Source organism: Dysidea avara, chromosome 13 (genome assembly GCF_963678975.1).
Source record: "Dysidea avara chromosome 13, odDysAvar1.4, whole genome shotgun sequence".
Taxonomy (NCBI): domain Eukaryota; kingdom Metazoa; phylum Porifera; class Demospongiae; order Dictyoceratida; family Dysideidae; genus Dysidea; species Dysidea avara.
Window position 1 is genome coordinate 13,363,108 of NC_089284.1, and position 25,181 is coordinate 13,388,288.

General features: G+C 36.6%; 1 protein-coding gene across 3 annotated transcripts in view; it reads right to left on the reverse strand.

The window, feature by feature from the left end:
* Window positions 1-8,087: 8,087 nt before the first annotated feature.
* Window positions 8,088-25,181, reverse strand: part of LOC136242048 (uncharacterized) — a 33,787-nt gene continuing 16,693 nt past the window's right edge. For 2 of the 3 annotated variants that reach the window (XM_066033373.1, XM_066033372.1), the window contains exons 9-18: window positions 21,421-21,561; window positions 20,830-20,970; window positions 20,629-20,715; window positions 20,153-20,480; window positions 19,212-19,419; window positions 17,146-17,327; window positions 13,728-13,938; window positions 13,520-13,577; window positions 13,319-13,470; window positions 8,088-8,301 (exon numbers count right to left, since the gene is read on the reverse strand). In XM_066033373.1, coding sequence (XP_065889445.1) covers window positions 8,265-8,301; window positions 13,319-13,470; window positions 13,520-13,577; window positions 13,728-13,938; window positions 17,146-17,327; window positions 19,212-19,419; window positions 20,153-20,480; window positions 20,629-20,715; window positions 20,830-20,970; window positions 21,421-21,561 — 1,545 coding nt within the window. In that variant the 3' untranslated portion in view covers window positions 8,088-8,264. The remainder of the gene's footprint in view (window positions 8,302-13,318; window positions 13,471-13,519; window positions 13,578-13,727; window positions 13,939-17,145; window positions 17,328-19,211; window positions 19,420-20,152; window positions 20,481-20,628; window positions 20,716-20,829; window positions 20,971-21,420; window positions 21,562-25,181) is intronic. The other variant, XM_066033374.1, reaches the window with a different exon arrangement.

The following is a 25,181-nucleotide window of genomic DNA, read 5'->3' on the forward strand; positions in this document are numbered from 1 at the left end:
CAGGAAGTTAAAGGCAGAAATGTGTAAATTACTGTGTAAAAATGGCCATAAAGGTCACCAAAGATCAAATCTGTAATGGCACTATATCAAAAATGCATGTTATGAAGGATACTATAATGTGAAAAGTTTCATGGTTTTATGAAAAAGTGCACAATTTAGTTAATTTTGGGGGTTACGCCGCTATACTACAGTACCATATATGATTAATTTTTATACAATCAAGATCAATTCACCCTAACAATGTTAACACTTCTTTGACCAATGACGAAGGCTATCTAAATTGCCAAGTTTTGTGGTGGTTTATTTGGGCCATCTTGATTAGTACTTTTACATTGGTATGGTGATTTTCTGAAATGTGTTGTAAATGCTATTATAGCTATGCTTAAGGACCTGCAGGTGTTAAATGCTACAATGCTGGCTAAGAAGTATGTCTCTTGTTAACCTCTCTACTATAAAATGGAACAACAGTGTGGTAGGCCATACAATTAAGGGCAAATAATCTTGATATTTTATAATTAAATAGTTCTCTAAGGACCTGCAAAGTGGATACAGAAAGCTTGTGGAGCAAGGAGCCAGAACCTTGAAACAATATAATAGAGGACTTGCATGGGTGATGACACAAGCTAGAAATGGTTTTCAGGTGGCCATATGCATGTTTCTGGACAACTTTCTATGGTACACCTTTTACAGGTTCACTTCATCATAGACTACAGGCACAGTTTTCAGCTATCATGTTGTAATTGTTGTTATTGTTATGTTGTCCTGAAACATGGCCAACAGCTGCGGTTGCTTAGCAATCACGATGAATTATGCCACCGTGCAAGTCCTCTATTCTGGTAACTTTCACCATACAGAATATTTATAAGTTGGGTACTTTCTTTTTGAAGAAAGTTTTTGAAAGATTAAAATACTCCAACAGAGCAGTCACTCTAATAGAACATTCATATAAGTATTAGTATATTTGTACTAACTTTTGTATTGTTTATTGGAATGAGGAGAAACTCTGTTGTTGAAAACAATGTGGAATGTTTAATTTTATCAGGGCTTTCATTTCCAGTGGGGAAGAATACTTGCAAACCAGATGTACTAAATGCACCTGTAAAAACTGAGTATGAACCTATGTACTAACTATGTAGCTACTAGCTTGCATTTTTAGGTCATGCATGGTAATAGATACATCTCCCTTGTTCATCACTTGGATGTGCAAGATACATCCTTGATACACTCAATTCTATGTTATTTATTGAGAAATCAAAAATGATGTTTTGATTGCTTAAGGCTAAACAATTCCATTTTTATCTTTGCATGCATAGCCACACTAGCTATAGTAGTGTACAAATATAATTATAGTTATATCTGTTGAATTTTCAATCATTTAAATCTTTAGGTCTCTCAGCAGCTGGACAGCTGTGCCTCCAGACCCCTCCATTAGTGACTATATGTTTCCTTGGAAATTTCATAGAAAAAATTCTGGCTATGCCTCTGAGTAATTTCAATTTGATCATTTAAAACAACCATTATTAGGCATAAAAAGGGTGTGGCCTTCAAAACTCCTGGGTGAAAAAAGCTGTGAAATCAAAGGTGATGTTAACAATAATATTATTTTAGCAATGCTCAAAGTCTTACACTGTATTAAAATTTATTATCATCAACATCATTGCAGCTTCTTCATGGCAGCCACCTTTGATTTCACAACTTTTTTCCCAGGAGTTTTGAAGGCTGCACCCTTTTTATACATCTTGGCTGTTTTTGCATGGATCTATCTCACCATTTACTATGAGCCTCACCATTTCTGAGTTTTACAATGAACCTCATTATTTACAACTATGTACATAGGTGGATCTGAAGAGGGCCATCCCCCCTCCCAGCCCTTCTCTTGGCCCCCTATGGATTTCCAGGACTACTGCATATTGACACCAGAAACAGGAATCATGCATTCACACTGTATTCAGAAGTATAGCCAATGGACAAATAAAAGACAACAGCACTTTATTATTACTGTGGAGAAAGTGAGGCAAGTAAGTTGGAATTTTTATGCAAAGATTGAGATACTTTAATAGAGCAGTCATTACTCTAATAGAACAGTCACAAATCTATAATGTCATCAATTAATAATTTTTGCAAATTATAACAATACTACCTTATCTTACATTAGTACACTTTACCATCAAACAGATTTTATCTCAAAATAGGCTTACTAATTTTTATATGCTTTGCAAAACATACAATTTGTTAGCTATCAAAATGCTCCCAAATTCAAATCTAGGAGATCTAATTTTAAAATTTTCCCAACTAGAGTTTTAGAAAGTGTATGCCCTTCATTCATCTAGTCATACAAAGCAAAATTATGCATTCTTCTCCTCTTAGTGGAATATTTTGTCCTAAAACTTCTTGCCCCCCTCCCCTTAACAGTGTCTCCTAGATCCACCTATGACTATGTAGTTGAAAGTCTCTTGCAACTATATATAGTCTACTGTATGTGCAAATAGTACATGTGTGAGCATTCCTAACAAGTGGAGCATGCACAGTATGTAGTCACAGTGCTACCTCTTTTGTATACTATTTGTGTGGACCAAATAACTATAGCTATTCTTAAAGAACATTCAAATATTGTGCTAATGCGTTTGGGTATTTATTACAATTAAATCATACCATGCAAATGTTAAAATGATCAAAGTGTGTATAAGTTTTCTTTGCTATTACTTGCTGTTTTTCAACCTGGAAAGCAATAATTCACTTGCAATAATGATCAAATAGTACATAGCTAATGTACACAAACCCAATGTACATCTCATGCAGTTATAAGAATGATTATATGTGTACATAGCCCTTCTAGTTAACCACAGCATTCAGAATCTAGCAGCTACATATGTAGCTGCCTTAGCACTCCATAAGCACCTCTTTATACTAGCAGGGATGTGTTGATTCTGCCAGCAATTTTTTTGGAACAATATAGGCTAACAGGTGCAGTTTTGAACACAAATGAGAAAAGTTTTGCACAAAATACTGTAATACAACAGTTACACATGGTGAAATCTTGACTCATTAATACAGCTATGTAAACAACTGTGTCAAGATCAAGATACTCAATAGCCACATACACAGACACAATGATCATAAATCTCATCAATATAATAGCTATGGGAAAATCATCTAACTGATCTAGAACAGTTGCTGTTCACAGCAACAGTTACTGGTCATGGTAGCTATGCATTTGGTATAGTGACAAATAATATTACCATAATAAATAAGGTTTGAGCAAAATATAAATTATTTCAAGAGTGAACCATATTGATAAGAGAATCATTATATATATATATATATATATATATATATATATATATATATTGACAAGCACAACTATTGTTTACTATAGTCATTACTTCTAATGTGAGCGCTAAAACACAACTAGATTGTTACTGAGGTATCCACCAGCTATAACTATCTGTCCACTATCCATCATTACCACACCACAAGGATAAGAAAATCTTTTCTTGCTTTGATAAGTGCCTTCAATGGCTGATATGTACTTTCCATCTTCTTTAAACATGAATACACAATGAGTATTACTAGAACTAACTAAAAGGTGCTCGTCTGGTGCGTAATGTATGCCAACAGGATTTTTAAACTGACAGGGTACACCTGTAAAATATCCACATGTTTTAAGGAAACGACCTTTTGGGGTAAATACCTGGACTCGGTGATTATTACATTCTGTAACAAACAATTGATCTTTGCTATTGTTCAGTGTTAAATCAATGGGTGTATTGAAGGTACCAGGTTCAGTACCATATTGTCCAAAGGAGTAGGAAATTTTTTCATCTTGAAAGACTTGAATTCTATGATTGCCCTATCACAGGCAAACAGCATACTGAATTGAGATAGCAGTAAACTAAGTGGCCATTTGAATTCACCATTACTACCAAATTGGGTCCATTTAAACATTAGAACACAGTGCACATCTCAGTCTGCAACATAATACAGATACCCCTTCTTGTCTATCGCTATTCCAATAATGGTTTGGAACTTTCCATTTGCACTACCTGCCCCACTGATACAATAAAAATACTGGAAGTGTCAATCAAACACTATTAATAATTGGGTCGGATTGTCACAATAGAATAGTCCATTGTTCGGTCCCTTAGCCAACTGATAAGGATTAGTTAAAGGCTTGTTAGTTGGTCCATATTTATCAATCACATTTACTTCTTGCTGTAGTCTCGGATGCTTATTAACACTTTAATCACTCCTTGGTTTATTAATAGTCCTTGCCAGTATAGCAGACACTCTGACTTGATTTGATGTAATAACTTGACCATACTGTGAGCATCTAAAATCAGGTATATAAATGTGGGACACAAGACACATCACAAACTGGATTACTGATAAACTCAACTGTATCATAATACCTAATCATCACATTGCTCATTTTACAACCTGGATCAATTGTGGCATGCTTTATTTGTTCTGTAAGTTCCACAACCCTACTCCTAATCCAATTCTTGTATGCTAACATTTCCTTTGTTCTGTCAACCCCAATGATTTTCTTACATTAGTTATCACCACTTACTAGTTGACTTTCGACAAACCTTGCATTTTCTTTTTGCAATTCAAGTGTGTTCTTAAATGAAGCCTTGAGTGGTATTTATCTTTTCTAATGCTTGTTTCTCTTGCTGCTTCAACAACTTGTATACACTTTCAAATTTTCTCACTGTTTGCTTTACTCTCAAAGTCAACTTGTTTCTCGCAACTTGTCTTATATATCCTATCCCTTTCCTCACTAGCCACTTTTTCAACTAGGTCAAAATCATGTGTCCCATGATAACAATTATTCAGTGTACAATCCTTACAGATCAGAACACTACAAGTTTTACAGTACAATTCCAGTGGTTGTTTGAGGTGACTCTCACAAAATTCTGCTCTTTGAAGCCCTGCAGATGTGCTGCTTTGAGACAATCATACTTGCTTGGGATCAAGCAGAAATTCCTTAACAGGAACAGTATGGTGTGACTTGAAAGCTCTCCACTTCTTGTGCATCTCGTGGCAGTCATGACATAAAGAGTTCTCACATTCCATGCACCACATGACTGCTGACAAACTCTCCTCACAACTGCTCCATTTCATCACCAATTCTCCTGCCTTTTGTTGCTTTTATAGATCTCCACTAAACGATTAATTGTGAAGTTTGTAGAAACGGATGCTACCTCATTTTGTTGAAGCTGCTTGCGATGTACATAACAGGCAACAAATCACACCCACCATTTTCATCATTGATTCCATGCTCATTGATAAACAATCCTTACAGAATGTGTGCGGACAAGGGATGGTCTTTGGATCTGTGAAAAGACTCTCACAAACTGAACACATTATTTCTTCTTTCCATCTCATTTAACGATTTTCTAATGCCAACACATGATCCCATCCACCAACACTTTCTATTCCCTGTGCAACTAGCTATCAATCCTTACTGTCATTCTTTTTTCATTGACACCCCCTTTTTAGAACTCTATTCCTCATCACATTCTCCAGTTGTTAATCATCTTGCATTTCACTCTGTACTTTGTCGTTTTCTTGTTGTGTAATTTAATTAATTAATTGACTGTTTTGTTACTATTTTTTGTATGCATATTATCTGTTGTAATTGACAATTGTAAACTTGTTCTTATGTGTGTGTATGTATGTACTTTGGATGGGGAGCACATTAACAGGTTTTATGCCTTCTGTGTACCCATGTCTTTTGACAAAAATGGATAATCTAATTCTTTTATCACCTGCCATTCGTTCAAGTCTACACCATCATCCACTTCTTTCACTATTTTCACAGCAGTGAAAACATGCAGCACCACGTGATTCCCTCCCTACCCAGATGAGACTGAATAATCTACATTGCATGAGTTACCAGAAACAATTAATGTACCACACATATGCATGCAAGCCAGGTGAAAATTTGCAGTTGCTGTTGCATTCATGCTGCATGACAATCCTCGATAATATTCTACGCTGCATACCATACTAGCTAACTATATAGCATTTGTGTGCAACCGGGCATAAACTTTCAAACAAAAGAAAGTTAATTTAATATCTTTTTGATCATAATTAACTTCATATCTACACCAGATATTATTTTGTTTTTGTACATCATTACCCTCATGTATCTGTATCTATTTGTGCACAGGTTACCATGGCTACAACCACAATTATGTAGTGATTTGTATATTTTTGGTTTTTTATATCTACTTCTATAAATTATACTTTTAAGTTTGGCAATAATTTTGTAACTGATGAAAGCTCTCATATACATTAGGCCTGACATTTTGTAGTTCCAGATTTCTAAACAAATCATAGGAGGGGATTTGTGAAATTCTGTTTTTATGACATTTAAAACCAAGATAATGGATTTTTCAGTGAAATTTGTCAAAAACCACTATTTTATAAAAGTGTACTTTGAGACACTGCAAACGTGTATAACCACAATAAAGCAGTAAATTATGAATACAGAGCAAGGCATGAAAACATAAACATTGTAGAATGTATCTAGTGGGATATAGAATAAATGTGCGGGCAGGTGAGTTGGAAGTTTATGTCTGGTTGCACTATAATAGCATTTGACAATTGCTATTGCTCTTAGTATTGTGGAACATTCAACAGTAAATTTGCTGCTGGATGACCGGGTAGCCAAGTAAGCGTTGTCTACCAAAGACCCAGACTTCACCCGCATGTATGCAGCAAGATTTAAACTCACTATTTTCATAAGTGGAGTGTATACAGAGTCCACCTTTCTTACAAATTATGTTGTATATCAACTATCTACAACTGCATGTCTCCACATAAACAGATTTCGGTTTTTGGCATATAATTTTACAACTCTGCAACTTGACATGGCATTCTCACATCAAGCCATAACACATTCAGTCAAGCATATTAAATAATTAAAGTCAAATGAGAACTCTGCAGTTAATTGATGCTGTAAATTCCTCTTTGTGCATGGTGGCCCAAATATTAGTGACTGTCACTAAGTGACATTCACAGTTTGCCACAGTATTCAGTTTTTTACAGTGCATTTTGATGTTGGAAAGAATTTGGTGGTGTACCACCAAATTTACTCTAAATAGTTTGATTAGCTTTGTACAAGCAATTAAAACTTAAAGTATATAGTAGCTATTTACTGATTTTTAGGATATCATTAAAGCATCCTATACTGCCAGATTTAACATATCTAACTTTTTAAAACAGTTCTAACACTGAATCCAGTTTTTTCATTACCGACCCTAATAATTATGACAAATGAACCAGCGCATACAACATTAAAGGAAAGAATGGCACTAAGACTGCCATAATAGTGATTTTTCATCAGAATTAATGCTTGTCCCAATAATCAATTACATAGTAGAAAAGGAGGTGGCCATTATGTTTGTTTTCAGCTATGCTGTGTCCATTCGGGCCATTACACCAAGAAATTGAAGAACAGTAGGAGAAACATCTGTATAATCAATCCAGTCGCTACAGAAAATATGGGCGAAAAGCATAACAACCAACACTGCCACTAGGAAACTGTATTGCGTTATCGTGAATCGACACCTTGTGTTGTCAGTGAAAAGAACTGTAACACAAAGGAGGACAAAGGCAATTAGTCCATGATGCATGTGTTATATGTACTGCGGTTGGCGAAAAGGCATATCTGCTCGGGATGAAGCAACATCAACAGGAAATCAAGCCCATGGCCTTATCCATTGTCAAGTTATGCTTGGCTGGAGGCATTAGTTAGTCAGTCAGTGTAAAATTCTGTTAAATTTAAAAAAAAATCTATAGAAACTTTTTGGAAGGGTTTGGGGACATTTTTGGGCTTGGCTTCGCCTAACCAATTCTGCCAAGCTGTCATGAAGGGAAACTGAGGCTAGTTTTAGGGTGATATTTTTGGCTGGAAAAGCCCAGTTCTTCATGATCCCTAATATACAGTACTACCTTACTGTATGATATATAGTAGTGACCTTCACTACATTTAGTTGTGACTTTCATTAGTTTGTGTTTACTGTGTACTTAAGTAAGTAGCTATATAGTGTTATCTGGTATTGATAGCATGCCATTAATTTTGTCCATCAGATTCACTTTAATCACAATTTATAATATCTGCATGATTTTTGTATCATATGTCAATGAATGTGTGCATCTGTAAAATAAATGAACAAAATTGTCAGCAATAACAATGAAACAAATTATTTATAAATATTTTACAAAAATAAATACAGAAGATTACTATTAAACTGTTAATCTAGAGCTTTACGAGCCACTTTAGCTCTTTGTCTGTAATAAAACACATACAGATAACAAGTAAAAGTACACTTTATATAGCTATGTAGAATACATGCACACAGGTAAAAACTGTCAGATTAAACATTGAGTATACAGTGCATATTTTGAGACCATTCTATGCAGCCTTGTGTTCACAAAATATGTCACCATTTTAAAATCAGGTGCACTCACAGCTGGCTGTGGGCAGACACCTGGTTTTACAAAAAAAATGTGTGTTTGTATTTCTGTATTTGTCTTTCCACACTCACGTGATCAAAACATCTGGATTTTTGGTTACCATGAACAGTAAGTCCTTTCGAGATTAAAAGTGGCATGTGAAGGATGCAAGTTTGAGGCAGAGTTGATCAACAGCAATTTAATCATATGTCAAGGACAAAATGAAGGCACACAATACTCTCTTTATACTAAAAGTTCTAGAACATGCCAGACATAGCTGGTCTACAAAAATTACTTAAGCTAAACAATAAACATATGTTTATGGTTGGTGGTACACCAGTATCACTGCATGATATCACAATATTTGGTCAAGATATACTGATATCGAGCCCGTTTTTAAGTAACTTGGATTGCACAGTATAATACCATGAAAATTATAATACACCATTATTACATATGATATATTGAAAAACATACAGTAGCAACTAGATACCTGCACACTTTAAAATAATAATAATAATTATTATAATCACTATGTTGGAGAAGGCCTAATACTCACCTGTTGGGACTAATGGTGGTAACACTTGACTGGGGATACTTGTGCATTAATTTAGTAATGTGCATGCGTTGGCTAAGAGAATGTTCTGAAAATGGCCAACGATAATGCTGGTTGAGTGGATCCTTGAATAACAGCAGGCTATTTTCATCTGCTATTTAGCTAAAGATCAGAAGTGTTGGCATATAAAGCATAGTGTTGCACATATTTCTGTTTTAGAAAAAAAAGCTTGCTGGTGTACTAGTGTTGCACCGATATGACATTTTGCCGATATTCCGATAACCGATATAATATTTCCAAGCCAATAATCTTAGCCGATCCGATATAATACTGAATGTCTGAGAATTTTATCACAAAGTTGTTTATAAAGGACTATAATTTAGCTTGTTTGTAGTGGTGGTAGTGCCACAACAATAGCTGACAGCAATTTTAAGCAGTAATAACAACAATGCAAAGCAGTAAAATGCTACTCTATACATAGTTTGGTGCACATGGCCATGTGTCTTTAAATAATACATAATATCTGCTGCTTTTTCTATCATGGTGCCAATCCGATACCGATATACAAAAATACAGCCGATATATGGTTTTTCCGATAACCGATCCGATTATCGGTGCAACACTATGGTGTACTATAGCTCTTACTGATGCTGTGGCAAGTGAACAGGAATACTGTAACAGCTTAAGCTTGTATTTTAAAACATGCAGAAGATATTTGTTCACTAAAGGATGATGACCCACCCCATACAAAAGAAATCAAACCTGTTATTTAAATTGACCTCTCTACTCATTATGATTCTGCATTAATTTTATGGATACAGCTGTGTCAAACCACATTTTACCAAAAACTTCAACGACAAAGGAAACAATGAGTCTAGATCAAAACTGCAAAAGGGAAATACATTCTTACATTGAACACCCAGTGGTTGAACTATAATCCACTGGATTGGTGGAGAGAACAGAGGAAGGTATTTCCATTCCTTTCCAAATTAGCAAAGAAAACCCAGGCATACAAGTGTACCAAACTTCCATTAAGAAGGCTTCAATTTCTATCTTAATAGCTAGGCATTCTTTCTCAATTGCGGAGTAGCTTTCTGCTAAAGTAGGCCACAGGGTGGTCCAGGATCTGACTGACTCAGTACTGCTCCAACCCTTACTTCAGAAGCATCAACCTGAATGACAAAGGGATGTGTGAAATCAGGATTTCTCATTATAGGGGATGACAATAAAACCTCCTTCAACTCGTCAAATGCCTTAGCCATATTCCAGATGACCCTCGTTAAATTTCCTCGTTAAATTTGTTAGTGGTACAGAAGTATAGTAGCATATACAATTATACACACTTGGAATGAAGCAGTTATAGTAAGGCCACTCCTCTGTTTCCTGTCCACCGCCCTCATCTGATTACTGTCAGCTCTAAATATTCCATTATTCCGTAGTCTCCATTATTTTCCGATTATTCTTGCATTCTGTACAGGTTCAGTAAAAGCTATCTTGTAACACTGTCAGCTCATGTGTCAACATGCTATCAAGTTGGCAGTTATTTTTGAAACATAAAAGAGATGCAAACTTAAGCATGCTTTTATGCAGCTTTATATGGTTGTGCCAGGCAAATAATGGCTTGAAAAGCTGTCAATCTTATAATGAAATAATGAAAATGGACCGCCTGCCCACATGCAAATATGCCTGAGTCCAGGACAGGAAACAGAATTTATTTGGAGTGGCCTAACCAGTTGTAGTAATATGTATTAAAACGTGTCAATCAGTACATCACGTGCACAATCTAAAAATAGCCTAGTGTTACAAATATGGTGTGTGCATGTGCAAGTTCTGTCTAAGTCTATCACTACATCTCCCCTCCTTTAAGGTTCAAAACCGTAGTCGGTCGGGTGGACGTGTAACCGTTCCAGTCATTGATCTGGTAACAGGTCTTGAAGAGTTGCCACTAGGTTGTTGTGTGTCCGGGTTTACTGTGACCACAGGGTTGGTGCTATCAGGCTGTACAGTGTTAGTACTACTACTGTTTGGAACCACACGGAGATGGCAGCGGTTACGTCTGATTGGCCCCTGAGGTGTATTTACAATATAAGAGCGAGGGGCGTCGGCTTGAGATCTGACTTGGCCTGATGTTGTTGACTGGCCAGTTGTTATCCACACCTCCTCCTCATCAGGGATAGGAGAAAGAGAGTGAGCTCGATGACGTTGATCATAAGCCATCTTCTGTTTGAGTTTAAATTCGGCATTTAGCTCTTTAAATGTTTCAAGGTATTCCCAGTGTGGTATGTATTGGTCTTGTACCTGAGGTAAAGAAGTGCGCAGGGATCGTCCCATCAGTAAGCCCCAAAAGCAAGTAAACTTGTTACTTGTTGGCCGTGGGAACTGGTATATTGACTGCAGCTTACTCACTTCAGGCTTCACCACTCTATGTGTACCAATAATTGGATCGGCTAAAATATCGGCCACCGATATGGGAAAGACTATCATTTTATTGATGAAAATTGAGTGTTACAACAACAATAACGTGAAACGAGTCCTCAGACACACACTGTGGCTATACCCCAAGAGTGGGTGTGGCAAGGAAAAAAAAGTTACAATATATATATATATATACGTATAATTAATTAAGTGTCAACATTCAAGAGTCCATTTTTTACCAATATAAGTATTGATACAGAACAGTAGGAGGACTGATATTGCTACCAATATTTATGCAGTAGCAATAGTATGTACATAACAGGATTAAATATTGGTTTTCTACGTTATCCATGTGGCTGTATAGTGCCAGTGACTTATTGTTCTCTCTACAATAAGTGCTACGCTACGAGAAGCCATATAAATACACTTGATTTTCTTGTGTTTGTTGCTGGAAAGTCTTTACAAATAGCAGTTATATAGTACCTTTGTAAATTTACAGGATAACCAAGGAAACTCGCTGTGCCAGCTTTCTCACAATCCATTAAAATTCGGAGTAGGGCAGAAATATCCGTTTAAGGCTTCATGGGAGTATACATAATAATGTTTGTGGGTGCCTAATTGTCTGGATTGCACAATAGACAACCAAGCTACCACCACAGGCAGAGTATAGCAATGAATACATGCACATGTTGTAGGTAAATGTACACTTTGTTTGCTCACAACTGCAATGCAAATATCGGATCAACTATCAGTTATCGGCTTCTTCTGGTGGCATCAATATCGGATATCAGTACATGCCAAAAAAACCATATTGGTACACCTCTACTCCATTACCAACCACATGTCCTAAGTAGGTACATTTTGTCAAATACTTCAAAAGTTTAGTCATCAACCCCAACTTCAACAATCTACTCAACACTGCTCTCAAATGTGACAGATGGCCATTCAGGTGGTGCTAAACACCTGAACTGGCAAACTACGTAGGTTAAAAGATGTCAAGGTAGGCACTGGCAAACTGATCACCTTGGTCTATCATATTCTGGAATGTTGTTGACATATTATAGAGACCAAACAGCATCAGTTCTAAGCTGGTAAGTCCTTTGGTGGCAAAGAATGCAGTCTTGTGCCGGTCCTCTTTTGTAACAGGAATTGGCATGATCAATTTAACATTACCCACCTGATCTAACATGTCATTGACCCTAGCCTTGGCATTGGGTACACATCCAGTCTAGTCTCAGCATTCAATTGAATGCAGCCAGATTGTATTATATTTCTTTCTGATAATCACTATTGAAGAAGCCCACTCATTGTTGGACTGATACTCCTCCCTTGGCGGTAATGTGATGCTGACAGATGGATATTTGACTACACTTCCTAGTCATAACTGACTTCAGTAACTTGTACTCTGCAAGTAGCTCTAACAACTAACCGTTAAATTCTGCTGCTCAGACAGCTGGTTACCTATAGGGGATTCACCTCTCCAAGAAGTCATATGACATCATCCATTACATTCAAGATCATCGGCCATCCAAAAGCACATAGACTCTGACAGATAACACTTGTTAATATGGACTCTCTCTCTCATGTTTCTCAGATAGAATGATTGTGAAACAAAATATTGCAACCAGTTAAAAGAATATACAAAACTATTTGAAGCTGAAAACATCAATGTAAAAATAATAATGGTCTCATAAACCACATTTTTGGCCAATGGGAAAATGGGCATTTCTCATAAGCATACAATAGGTGATTTATTGTGGCATAATTGCTGCATCCCTAGTGTGTATAGACATACAAATGCTTGCTTAATGCAACATTTACAAAGCAATGCCAGCAAACAGGCATATGTATGTACATGTATAAATTATACAATTTCCTTACCTCAAATCTTTAAGGATAGCTTGTATAGAGACTTTATCAGTAGTGTCACTAGGAACCGTCTTCTCAACTTCATCCTTCTTTGTCTGAAGTTGAGCAACACTTGTTACTTGTGTTATGTTGTGTAGTTCACAGCGAGACATTTGTTTAAAATACTACAACAAGCACATAATATATTTCATTACTAGCTACTTCATCACTCACAAATGGCTTGACCTGTTTAGCTAAGTGCTGTGGAGATTGTCTTCCATTACCACTTGCCCTAAAGTTATTTGATTGTGACCAAGATAATTAACTGACAATAACATATTTGATATTATGGAAAGGAAAGAATATAAAAACAGACCATAAAAAACAGTTTGTCACACATAATTTAAGACAAATGATTATAATTTTAATATTACAAACAGACCTTGCATATTCTCCTTCAATAAAGGTTCTAGCCTTCAGTGACAAGTGTTTGAATTCTTCTGACATTTGTAGAGAAGGATAACCAGTAATAAACTGTACACATTTCCCATAAAGTAACTGTGCTTGTAGTACATCAGCATAAGTCAATAAACTAACAGCATTTTCTTCACTGATACAGAACACCAGCTTTGCCTCACACACACTAAACAAGTCTAAACAAAAATACGTAGCAACAACACAATATTGCATCCAACTATTACCTGCATGTAAAATGTCTGTATAAATTAATTTCCACTGTGTGATGTATTAGAGTAGATGTATGTTCTATATACATGCATGCACATACATATCTGACTGGATTTTGAGAAAACGATCCAAATCACACATTAGAAGTTTGGGATAAACGGATTAAAGCCATATAACTTGCCACAGTGAGCATGCATATGAAATTTGCACAAGAAATGCATCAATTTATTACCTATTAGATCACTTTTATATGGTAGATGTATAGCTGCTTCTAAATATAAATAGAGTTAGACTATGATTGAAGTACAGACAAGGGATTACAGGGCTACGCTACCTCTTTAGTCTTTAGTGGATGATAGGCAGCAAAATCAATACACAAAATGTTTAGTCAGGCCATACATCAGTGTATCACTGATTTTCATCAAGCCAGGTCTTTTACAAGGCCAGAAATTTCCATTCAAGCTTATCATACCATCTGGCTGTTAAAACCAGCATTGAAACCGGATCGGGTCATCCGGGTCACATTTTCTCCGGGTCAGACCCGGTTTACAAATTATCCAGGTCTGACCCGGATTGGATCACGTGAGAAACGAAATTGATCGTTTGGCGACGTGGAACTTATAAACACTAGTCGCATAGCTTTTTCGTGAGCCACGCCCACTTATCATGTTACAAACATATGCTCAGCCACGCCCATTTATTAGTAAGTGCAGTCTGTAGCACGAAACTTTGTTCGTTGCTGTCTGCAAGCTTACGTGGAGCCACACCCACTAATCAATTATTGTATGAGTTGTATATAGTCTAGTCTTGCAGCAGAATAAGTACTTTTGTGAGCCACACCCACTTTAATATATTGGGAAATTGTAATACTAGGTAGGGTCCGCAATGCGAAAAATCGATGTCCTCCAATCAATTACCTAACTATTGTTATGTGTTAGGCTAAGTGTAACTTAAATAATACCAGCGTGGCAGTCAAGTTTGTCACTTTCTTCTGGTAGAAAACGATACAATTGTCTTAAAATCACTTGATTTTTCGTTGCAGCGATTCGTAGGGTTCTTCGTATGCCACGATATTCACTCTCAACATTATTCAAGTAGTCTATCATCAACTCAAGGTATTGGTGGTTTGATTTTATCGATCAGTTTCTGGTGGCAGCACGATCTGTGCAGCTTTTTGGCGACAGACAAAATGTTTCTTCCTCTGGAGCACAGGACAAGCAGAGCAGCAACTGCGCCGTGGGTCAGCAATGACCAGTACTATGTAAAGTACCTGCATGCGGAGTATGGTTATAATTGAAGCTTGTTAGCCATCTGGCTGAGCCATCTATATGCTGACATTAGGCCAAAATGATGCGATTTTTGCAAACAAATACCAGAATGGTTGATACATCAGTGAGACAGTCTCCAACAGCAAGGAAACGAAGCTTATAAACACCTAACAATACGGTTATCTCGCCCAGTAAACGCATAGAGAAATCCAATGCATAAAATAGACACTCACGTGATAGAAATTCAAATCGCGGAAATACCCACTAAATCGCTTTCATTTCTGAATAGGAACCATGCAGTGTGCTTCTTTTGTAAATATTTTTGTTAATTGTTCACTCAGGCGTGGTCTGGGCCAGTGCAGGTGTGTTTTATGCTGTGATGGCATCATAGGGAGAGTCTTAGACTGCTGGGCTAATCGAGATGCTGAACCTAATGCACACAAACTGATTGTCACTTAATTCCAAGTGATTTTAAGGTCATTACAATAGATTATGGTTGTATTTTCCGAGATTTGAATATCGATCAAGTGGGTGGCTATTTCATGCATTGGATTGCTCTATGCGTTTACTGGGCGAGATAGCCGTATTTTTAGGTGTTTATAAGCTTCGTATCCTTGTTGTTGGAGACTGTCTCACTGATGTATCAACCATTCTGGTATTTGTTTGCAAAAATCGCATCATTTTGGCCTAATTTCAGTATATAGATGGTTCAGCCAGATGGCTAACAAGTTTCAATTATAACCATACTCCGCATGCAGGTACTTTACCTAGTACTGGTCATTGCTGACCCACGGCGCAGTTGCTGCTCTGCTTGTCCTGTGCTCCAGAGGAAGAAACATTTTGTCTGTCGCCAAAAAGCTGCACAGATCGTGCTGCCACCAGAAACTGACCAATAAAATCAAACCGCCAATACTTTGAGTTGATGATAGACTACTTCAGCATTATTCAAAGTACTCAAGGTTGGTTTTAACCAGCATTGAAACCGGGTCACTACTGCTGACCCAGACAACCCACTGACCCGGATTTGACCCAGATGTGACCCGGATTGATCCGGATTAATTAAAGCTGAGGTGTGTGATAAGAGCTATGTTTCGGGTAGTCTCAAGCGAGCGAGAGTACGTTAAAGCGTTCGATTCGTGTTGAGTAAACGAGTAGTTATAATAACTAAGCCGGTAAGTTTATAATTTAAAATCAGTCAGTGGGTTTGGCTCCACGTAGCTACTGTGAGTTTCAAAACATCAAGAACTTTATTGACTTTGTACAACTTTCTGTAGCCACCAAATCTTCCATCCGACAGATCCTCAACAATGCTGCTTGTCAATGTATGACATGTTCGCAAAAGATTTTCTTGGCCAGGAATTGTAGTGACTGGTCAACTGAGCACTTAACTTAATTTTGTCTTGTAATTATTGTTGTTGCTGTTGTTAGTTTTTTTTTAATTTTACATGTACACATTCCTTGCCGTGCCCACAAGATCACAGATCTGACTGTGGTCGCACGAGACTGAGGACTAATAATGTATTGTATGTATCATCTTATTACTAATGATGGCTCTCTCTCTTTTACAGACAGCAATTGGGTGTGGTTTCGTACATACCTAGTATAGGGTCCGCAACGCAAAAAATCGATATCCTCCAATCAACTACCTAACTATTGTCATGTGTTAGGCTAAGTGTAACTTGAATAACACCAGCGTGGCAGCCAAGTTTGTCACTTTCTTCTGGTAGAAAACGATACAAATGTCTTAAAATCACGTGATTTTTCGTTGCAGCGATTCGTAGGGTTCTGGTGGTGTTGATTTTGATTTAGCTTGAGGTGTGATTTGGATCAGCTTTGTAAAATTTGGTCACATTACATTAAGTACATAAGCTCTGTAACTATTTATACATTACAATTAGCTGTTACCATAAAGTTCCAATCGGTGACTAAGACTCATCATCTCAGCTAGTACTTCAACATGATCCAGTGTTTGACACTGTATATCTTCTGGTAGACTACCAGTGTAGAGGACAAACACAAATGCTTCAGCTGTATCTAGTGACACTCCAGGAAGTGGAATCTTTCTGTCCACACTTTCCTTCATTCCACTACAACAATTAGATGAAAACGTTTAGCAAGTTAAATATACACATTACAAAAGCATGATGGTTGAAATACAAGTTGCATAGAGTTTCCTAAATTGCGTATACATGTATGTATGTACACACGTATGTACATATGTATGTATATATGTATGTACATGTGTGTGTGTGTGTGTGTGTGTGTGTGTGTGTGTGTGTGTGTGTGTGTATGTGTGTATGTTTGTATGTATGTATGTTTGTATGTATGTATCAGGGCCAGAGGAGGGAAAATTGAGTTGGTCAGGACATTGTATATGTTGAAGTTGCTATTATATACATGATGCTGCCAATGAGAGGAGTTGCTGCACAGTGTGCGAAGTGTAAAGCATAAGCATTCTAGGGGGGTCTGGGGGCATGCCCCCACAGGAAATGATTGAAAATTAGACACTCAGATATGCAATTTTAGTGATATTTCATTGCTAGTTAGCAATATAAATCTCAAGTCTGTAGCTATCTGTTGTTCTTCAGACTTTCTATACTATATATGTATAGGTAATTGTAGACCTGACATACAGGGGACACAGCATGAAACTTGCTAGGCTCATGCAGTGTACAGTTAGTTATAACAATTAGAAGTTCAAGGGGGTCTGGGGGTGCAACCCCCAGGAGTTGCAGAATTTTTGCAATTTAAAGGCTTGAAAATGGATGCTAAATTTTAAAGTAAAACTAACTAGCAACTTGCAACTTTCCCTCCAAATTTCACAGGGAACCCACGCAATTGCCTTATCCTATAATTAATATATTTACAAGTAGGCAGCTAGCCGGATACAGTGAATAGCTACACAGCTACAAAAATGCAGTATACTATACTGGTTTGTATGCAATATAAGTGAACGGATCATCACGTAAATATACTGGTGGACAGTCACGAGATCAATCACTATTCGAAAATGGCACGATGTGGGGTGAGACTGAGAGTTTGCTCAGTATTTCGACAGGATGAGTGGGTTGTTGAAGAGGAGTGATTCTACTCAAGACCTCATCCAGATGGCTGCCATGTAATGTATGGGTGTACAGCTTCCTGCCGCGGAATGAGACGCCTAGCTTGTCACTGCCAGCCCTTCACCCAGTAAAAGAAGCCAAGCCAAGAAATGCTAATGATTATTTATGAAGATTGAATTGTGATATAAGTGTGCTGGTTTAGAATCAAAGAAGGCACCTACCGTACACGTGATAAATTAATATCAACTGTCAGCACGCGTGATACGTAGAACCCACAATCATTTCTGTACAAAACGATACAAATGTTATTCTGTACTGTAAGGTAATTGGAAGTACTGTATGTGTAGTTTTGTGCTTTAGTTAGGCTGAGAAACTATAGGTAACTAACTACTCATGCCATGCATTTTCAATAACATCTGAAATGTACATGTAAATATGATTGTCCAGAGATTGCATGAAAGTAATATAGTTCAAGCTGGTCAGCTAGTTGGTCCAGCTCCAGATTATTGGTCCGGCTCAGGCCTGACCAACCGGATCGTCTCCTCCGGCCTTGTGTATGTATGTATGCATGCATGTATGTACCTTTGTATGTATGTATGTATGCATGTATGTATGTATGTATACATGTATGTATGTATGTATGTATGTATGTATGTATGTATGTATGTATGCATGCATGCATGCATGTATGTATGCATGCATGCATGCATGTATGTATGTATGTATGTATGTATGTATGTATGTATGTATGTATGTATGTATGTATGTATGTATGTATGTATGTATGTATGTGTGTATGTATGTATGTACTGTATGTATCACAACCTTTAAACCACTTGGGCACACGCTTATTGTAATATACATACAATCTAATGCACTGAACAATGAAATAAATGTCATAATACCTACCTCTGTAGAGCATTCATAAACCAGCTACACCTGGCACACACCACAACAGAATGAGCACCTAATAATGATCCATCATCTAACTGGAACTGAATGTCATGTGTTACTGGACAATTTGGTCCCAACAAACTCTGCAATTCCATTCCAAGTCCAACTGATGGTGTTAAAGCTGCCCCACCACAACTAACTGGACTGGCTCTCCTGTGTTGATCTGAAATGATAAAGGCAGAGTGGCTACAATGTTATACTAATAAACAGATTGTGTATAGCACAGATGAAAGAGTAGGAAATGTATAAACAGCAGTGATTTTCTAGAAGTTATATTGCTATTCTGCAAAAAAAAAAAAAAAAAAAAAAAAAATTTGAGGGGTATGCCCAGGAGCTGGTAAGGGGAGGGACATACCTACTCTAAGTGGTCGGGATTAAAGTTCCCATCACTGTAGTGTTAATGTACACTCACTTGCATAGTTATTTTATCTATCAATGTCAAAGTTGATTTAAAAGAATTGTTGTTCAAACACAAGACTTTGCAAATGCATCACTAGATTGAATCTGGAGACACTTTAACCCAATTTTGGTAGTACATACTAAAGAATGGTGTTACCGTACATTATGCTTCCTAACACATGATGCCAAGACATCAGCAGTAGGGAACAAATTTCAGAAGAGACATAACAGTCAATCCCAGTTTCTAATGTTGGGGGAGGGGGTACAAAATTCTCTCTTTGCCCTTCCCTGTGAAACCTTGTACAGGCATACATATGCTTCTCTACCATATGTACCTAACTAGCTACGTAAAACAGTATTTCTAAACAAATTGGGATAATAGCAGTACTTTATGCTATGAATTTAAGAGTACAGGGTGCAAATCGAATACTACTGGCACAGGAATGTGGCTTACATGTACAGTGTATGAATGTCCACATGGATAATTTGTACAGTACCTTTGTTGGATATATAATCACTAAATGCTTCAGAAATTAAATTCTGATACTTGTTAAACTGTTGGTAAAGTTCACTATCTTCCTTCAGGTACTTTTTCATATCATTGACATATTCTTGATGTGCTTCTGGAAACTCTAGGTCTGGCTTCTGACTTAACAATCCAAGCTCCCAAGCCATATCAACTCCACATACTCGTCCTAATTTTTTGGGGCGAAGAGTAACCATGGACATAGAAAATTGATCAGCATATGGAAACTCTACTGCCTTCAAATTTTTGATGAAAAAATTTAGCTTGCCACCACATTTGCTGACAAATGCCTTCCATTCCTACATGTACAATGAGTATACACAAGTAATTCACACTCACCTACTGTATATACACATTATCAGGAGCCAACATGCTTCACAAGGCATGTCTTGTGGCAGCTTATGGATTCCTGACAATATTCATACAAAAGATGCATTTCAAAATTACCTTCAATGACATATTGTCCATTTGTTGCTTATAACTTGAAATCAGGTCATGTTTGGATTCCACAAACTCAAGAATAGCAGTAACAAACTAAAAAAAATAACAACTAAGAATGTAGCTAACTGATATACCAGTACAAATAATGGATGACAGCTACATGCATGCAGACACACTGAAGAAATCACCTTTTTATCACGTACCCACCTCTTTACATCGTGAATAAGCTCTTTGATCAGTGTGGTTGTCAGCAATTACTTCTAACTCTTTTGTAACTTCAGCAGCGAGAAAAGGCAAATTGTTTTTCAGCTGTTGAAGTGTCTTAACTGTTCTTCTAATCTTTAGTATCTATTATTACAAAATAACTTGTACTAGCAATCATCATACAAAAGTAAAAACGATGAATGGCATGTATTCTATGTACAAAAGAACAGATGGGAATGATTTAGAAGTAGCACACTTTAAACATGTGAGATTTTAGTATGGAAAAACAAGGCACAATAAATATTAGAAGCCTCATAAGCAAGCGATAAAAAATTAATGAAAGCCACAACATCTAACTTTGATGTAGCTACAATTGCACTCTTCATAAATTCTTTTAGAGTGTAGTACAGTGTACTACTGTGCAACTAATTGTAAATCTAAAATTCATTACGCCACAGCAAGATAAAATACTCAGAACTTCATTGGCTATACTATGTGTTAGTCTAACTATCATTTATAAAAGAATAATTCACTACTTACGCATGTACACAACAACAGTATAATGTACGTATGTAAGTATATATACATGCTTACTTTAGGAATGTTTCTTCCTATTTGTACTAGTGACTTTGGCTTAGATCTCAATGTTGTATCCAGAAATGTGTAGAGACTTTTCCAAACAAAGTCAACATGTTTGCTGTAGACATCAGGAGCCATGTCCTTTATGTAGTACATCTAATAGTATAAGTATAAGGAAAATTAGGAATTTTAAGTTTGATTAGGGATCATAAAAAAAGAGTACGGAAACAAGGGAGATCGCCTACACCTGCAGATATACTAGTGGACATTTACTAACTTCAGTCTATGCCCATGACTGAAGTTAGGGATTAAATGTCCACCAGTATGTATGCAGGTGTAGGTGACCTCCCTTGTTTGCCTACTATTTTTCTATGATCCCTAATTGAATTTAAGATTCTTTGCTTACTTTTTTGTAACATTATTATATTGACTGGTGAACCCATGCATGCATACCACCTCAAAAGAAAGGATGGCACCGGAGTTAATGTTTTCAGTTAGTTAATTAGTTAGTTAGTTAGTTAGTTAGTTAGTCAGTTAGTTATAGTTAGTCAGTCAGCATAAAATTCTGTTAAATAAAATATTTTTAAAATTCCACAGAAACTTTTTGGAAAGATTTGAGGTTGGTCTGAAGACATTTTTGGGCTAACCAATGCAGCCAAGTAGTCATGAAGGGAAATTGAGGCTGGATTTTTTTGGCAGTTCTTCATGATCCCTAATATACAGTACCACCTTACTGTATGATTACAAGGAAGTTAAAACATATCGTATAGCATAATATTAAAGAGAATTTGGTTTTGTAGCATAACAAAGAGTATAATTTAAATAGCATGGTTTGTTGATTTGTATGCATTATGCCCTGCACAGAGGTAGTCAATTGTCTAACATGAGGAAGGGTGTTTGTATACATAATAAAAAGTGTGTAAAATCAAATACTGTTTCTGTACAGGCCAGTTCAATTATACAAAGTGCTTAGGGAAGCATAATTTGATCAAATAAATGAAGATAATTTCATTTTAACATGTGCAGTATACAAAGCTCTGTTCAGTGTTATTTTCTAATCCAAAACAGCCAAGCTGTTGTAAAGTGTGTGGTCTTCTAGTATGAAAAAGATGTGATATGAAATGATATGTATTATACTGTCACTTAATTTGTAATGTCACAAATTAAGTGACAGCATAATATCATTGCAGCCATTTCTTGGTACCTTTGATATCATTTTTTTTTCATACTAGCCTATTTTTGGAAGGCTGCACACTTTTTCACAACTTGCATGGCTATTTTGGATTAGATATCATTTCGCCATGGATAGATCTGTGAAACTATAATTGTTCTGGTGTAGTGAACTAGAACTTCCACTGGTGTAGAATTTCCTTTTATAAGGAAAAATCAAGTGAGATGAGTAACTGACATCAGTGGCAGAATGGTAAAGGGTTTGGGCGTATAGGTGTGGAGGTCCCCAGTTCGAACTTACAAATTGTATAATAGATGCACTATTATTCTTTATGCCCTCTGAATTTAAAAATAATCTAATATGGCTTGTGTGAGTTATAGTAATTTTTGTAAGTGGTGTGAAAAGAAAATTAACAGAAGATGAAGAAAAATATCAAGAAAATTTGAAGGCACATATCTCAGACGGCTGGATTGATTTAGCTCACATTTGGTATGAAAGGTGTCCTACCCTGAAGGATATTTCACAGAAAAAATGAACAATTTATGTGTACTTTATACTTTATACTAAAATAGCTACTTTATCAAAATACATACTGTAATACCATACCTGTTTCACTACCCACACAAAAGTCCCAATAGCAGCAGTGAAATTTATCTCAAATTTCACTGGTAACAGTGAAAAGTTGTAATTGCAATTTCATTGGTGGTTGCTAAGGTTATCATGTTGGTGGTTGTCTAGCAACTAGTGGTTGCCTAGCAACGGTTGCTATGGGCTATTTTGATTTGATTCTCCATTTGAGCCATTAACAACTGTTGCTTGGCAACCAAAGTACGAATATGGTATTAACCTGGAATAGCATGGGTAGCAGCATAGATAATAGACACCCCATACGGGATTGGAAACTTCTAAGTACCACCTAATCTATCCGCACTTCCCCCCCTTATACTGTACATAGTACCGGGAGTATATTTTATAAGAACATGATTTGCTTACTGGTGAGTAGTAAACGTACCGCTATGGAATATAAGGTTTGGCCTATTCATAGTGGGTGTACTGATGTGTATTATCTAGAAGTTTGACAAGTGCAAAAGGTTGATATGAGAGGCAGGATTTGTGAACTTGACTAAACTGGAGTGAATATACAATGAAACACATACCAGTACATGTAGTGTTAGTTAGTAATAAGTATCAGCTTTAAACTAGACTTGTTCAACCCTGCCATTTTCACAAACATGTTCAAATATTTTTTATATGGAAAACACCTATACCAGTAGTAGGCCAATCGCTACCCAAGAAACAATTTAAAACAGAATCTTCGAAAGAAAAAGAGTGTTTCAAAACTTCAGACGTGAAATGTGGATAGTCACGTAGTTTTGTATGGGCACTATACGTGTGCTTCCAATTCAGGCAGGGGTGTCTAATATCTATGGTAGCAGTGAAATTTGGGATAAATACCACGAGTGTTGCATTGAAATTGGACAAGACGAAAATGCGTAAAATTTCATGAGGCGAAGCCGAGTGAAATTTTACCCATTTTCAATGCAACACTCATGGTATTTATCCCAAATTTCACTGCTACCCATGCTATTACTAGTACTAATTGAATAGTCACTATTCAATCAACTCTCCACTCTAAAGTACTCCATTATGTCAACTATGATGTATAAATTTTGTATATTTTGTGATAGAATATGACTGCAAGAATCTATACATTTTAGCAGCTTTGACAGATTATTTCAAATAACAATGAAAAGCAAGAAAATTTAAACCTTAGTGAATGAGAAAACTTGTGGAAGTGAATAAATGACCTTTGGGGGTTAAATTTTTACATCCTAAATGTACACTAAACACTGCAGTATACTACAAAACACAGTACAGCACATACAATGAAACCTGCTCTGATAAGTAATAAGGGTTCCTGTTTAAACTGGTCACTGAAAAATTTCTATGAGTGTCATTTGTGTGCAAAGTACCCTGTCTAATGCAACCATGATCAAGAATTTTAGTTGAAAGGTGACCAGAATATATGTTTCGCTGTATCAGCTATCAGCTAGATTCAAAGCTTGTCAAATTTAGGCATCAAGACACATGGTGTTGTGTTGTGTGGCCAAGAAAGCCAGCACATCATACCATGTGTGTACATTGACAGGAAGAAAGAAAACGTGATTTTCACACCTGCATAGCCCCATGTTCCTTCTCCAAAGCACACCATTTTTGCATTATAGCTGTCTGCCTAGTTGGGTAGGCTACACAGCAATTTTAAGTAAATTTTCACCAGCCATTTGTGAGATACCAGCAGCCAAAGTTTCGATTTTTTTTCTCGTTCTTAAGGTATCCACAGGGCCTAGATTATTCTTTTTTGCATACTTTGCAAAACAGTAAAAGCATAATCCAATTGCCTTGAAATCTGATATAGATCAAGAGCATATAAAGGTTTATGTACTAAGTTTGCAAGGAATCTGATAAGTGTCCGTGGTGCTATGAACTTTTATTTGCATAAAAAAAGATTGAACTTCAGTCACAGCTAACACTTATGAGAATATCTTGAAATTTGGTGCATACATAGGCTAACCATGGTAGCAGTGCCTTTTGATCAACTGTAAAT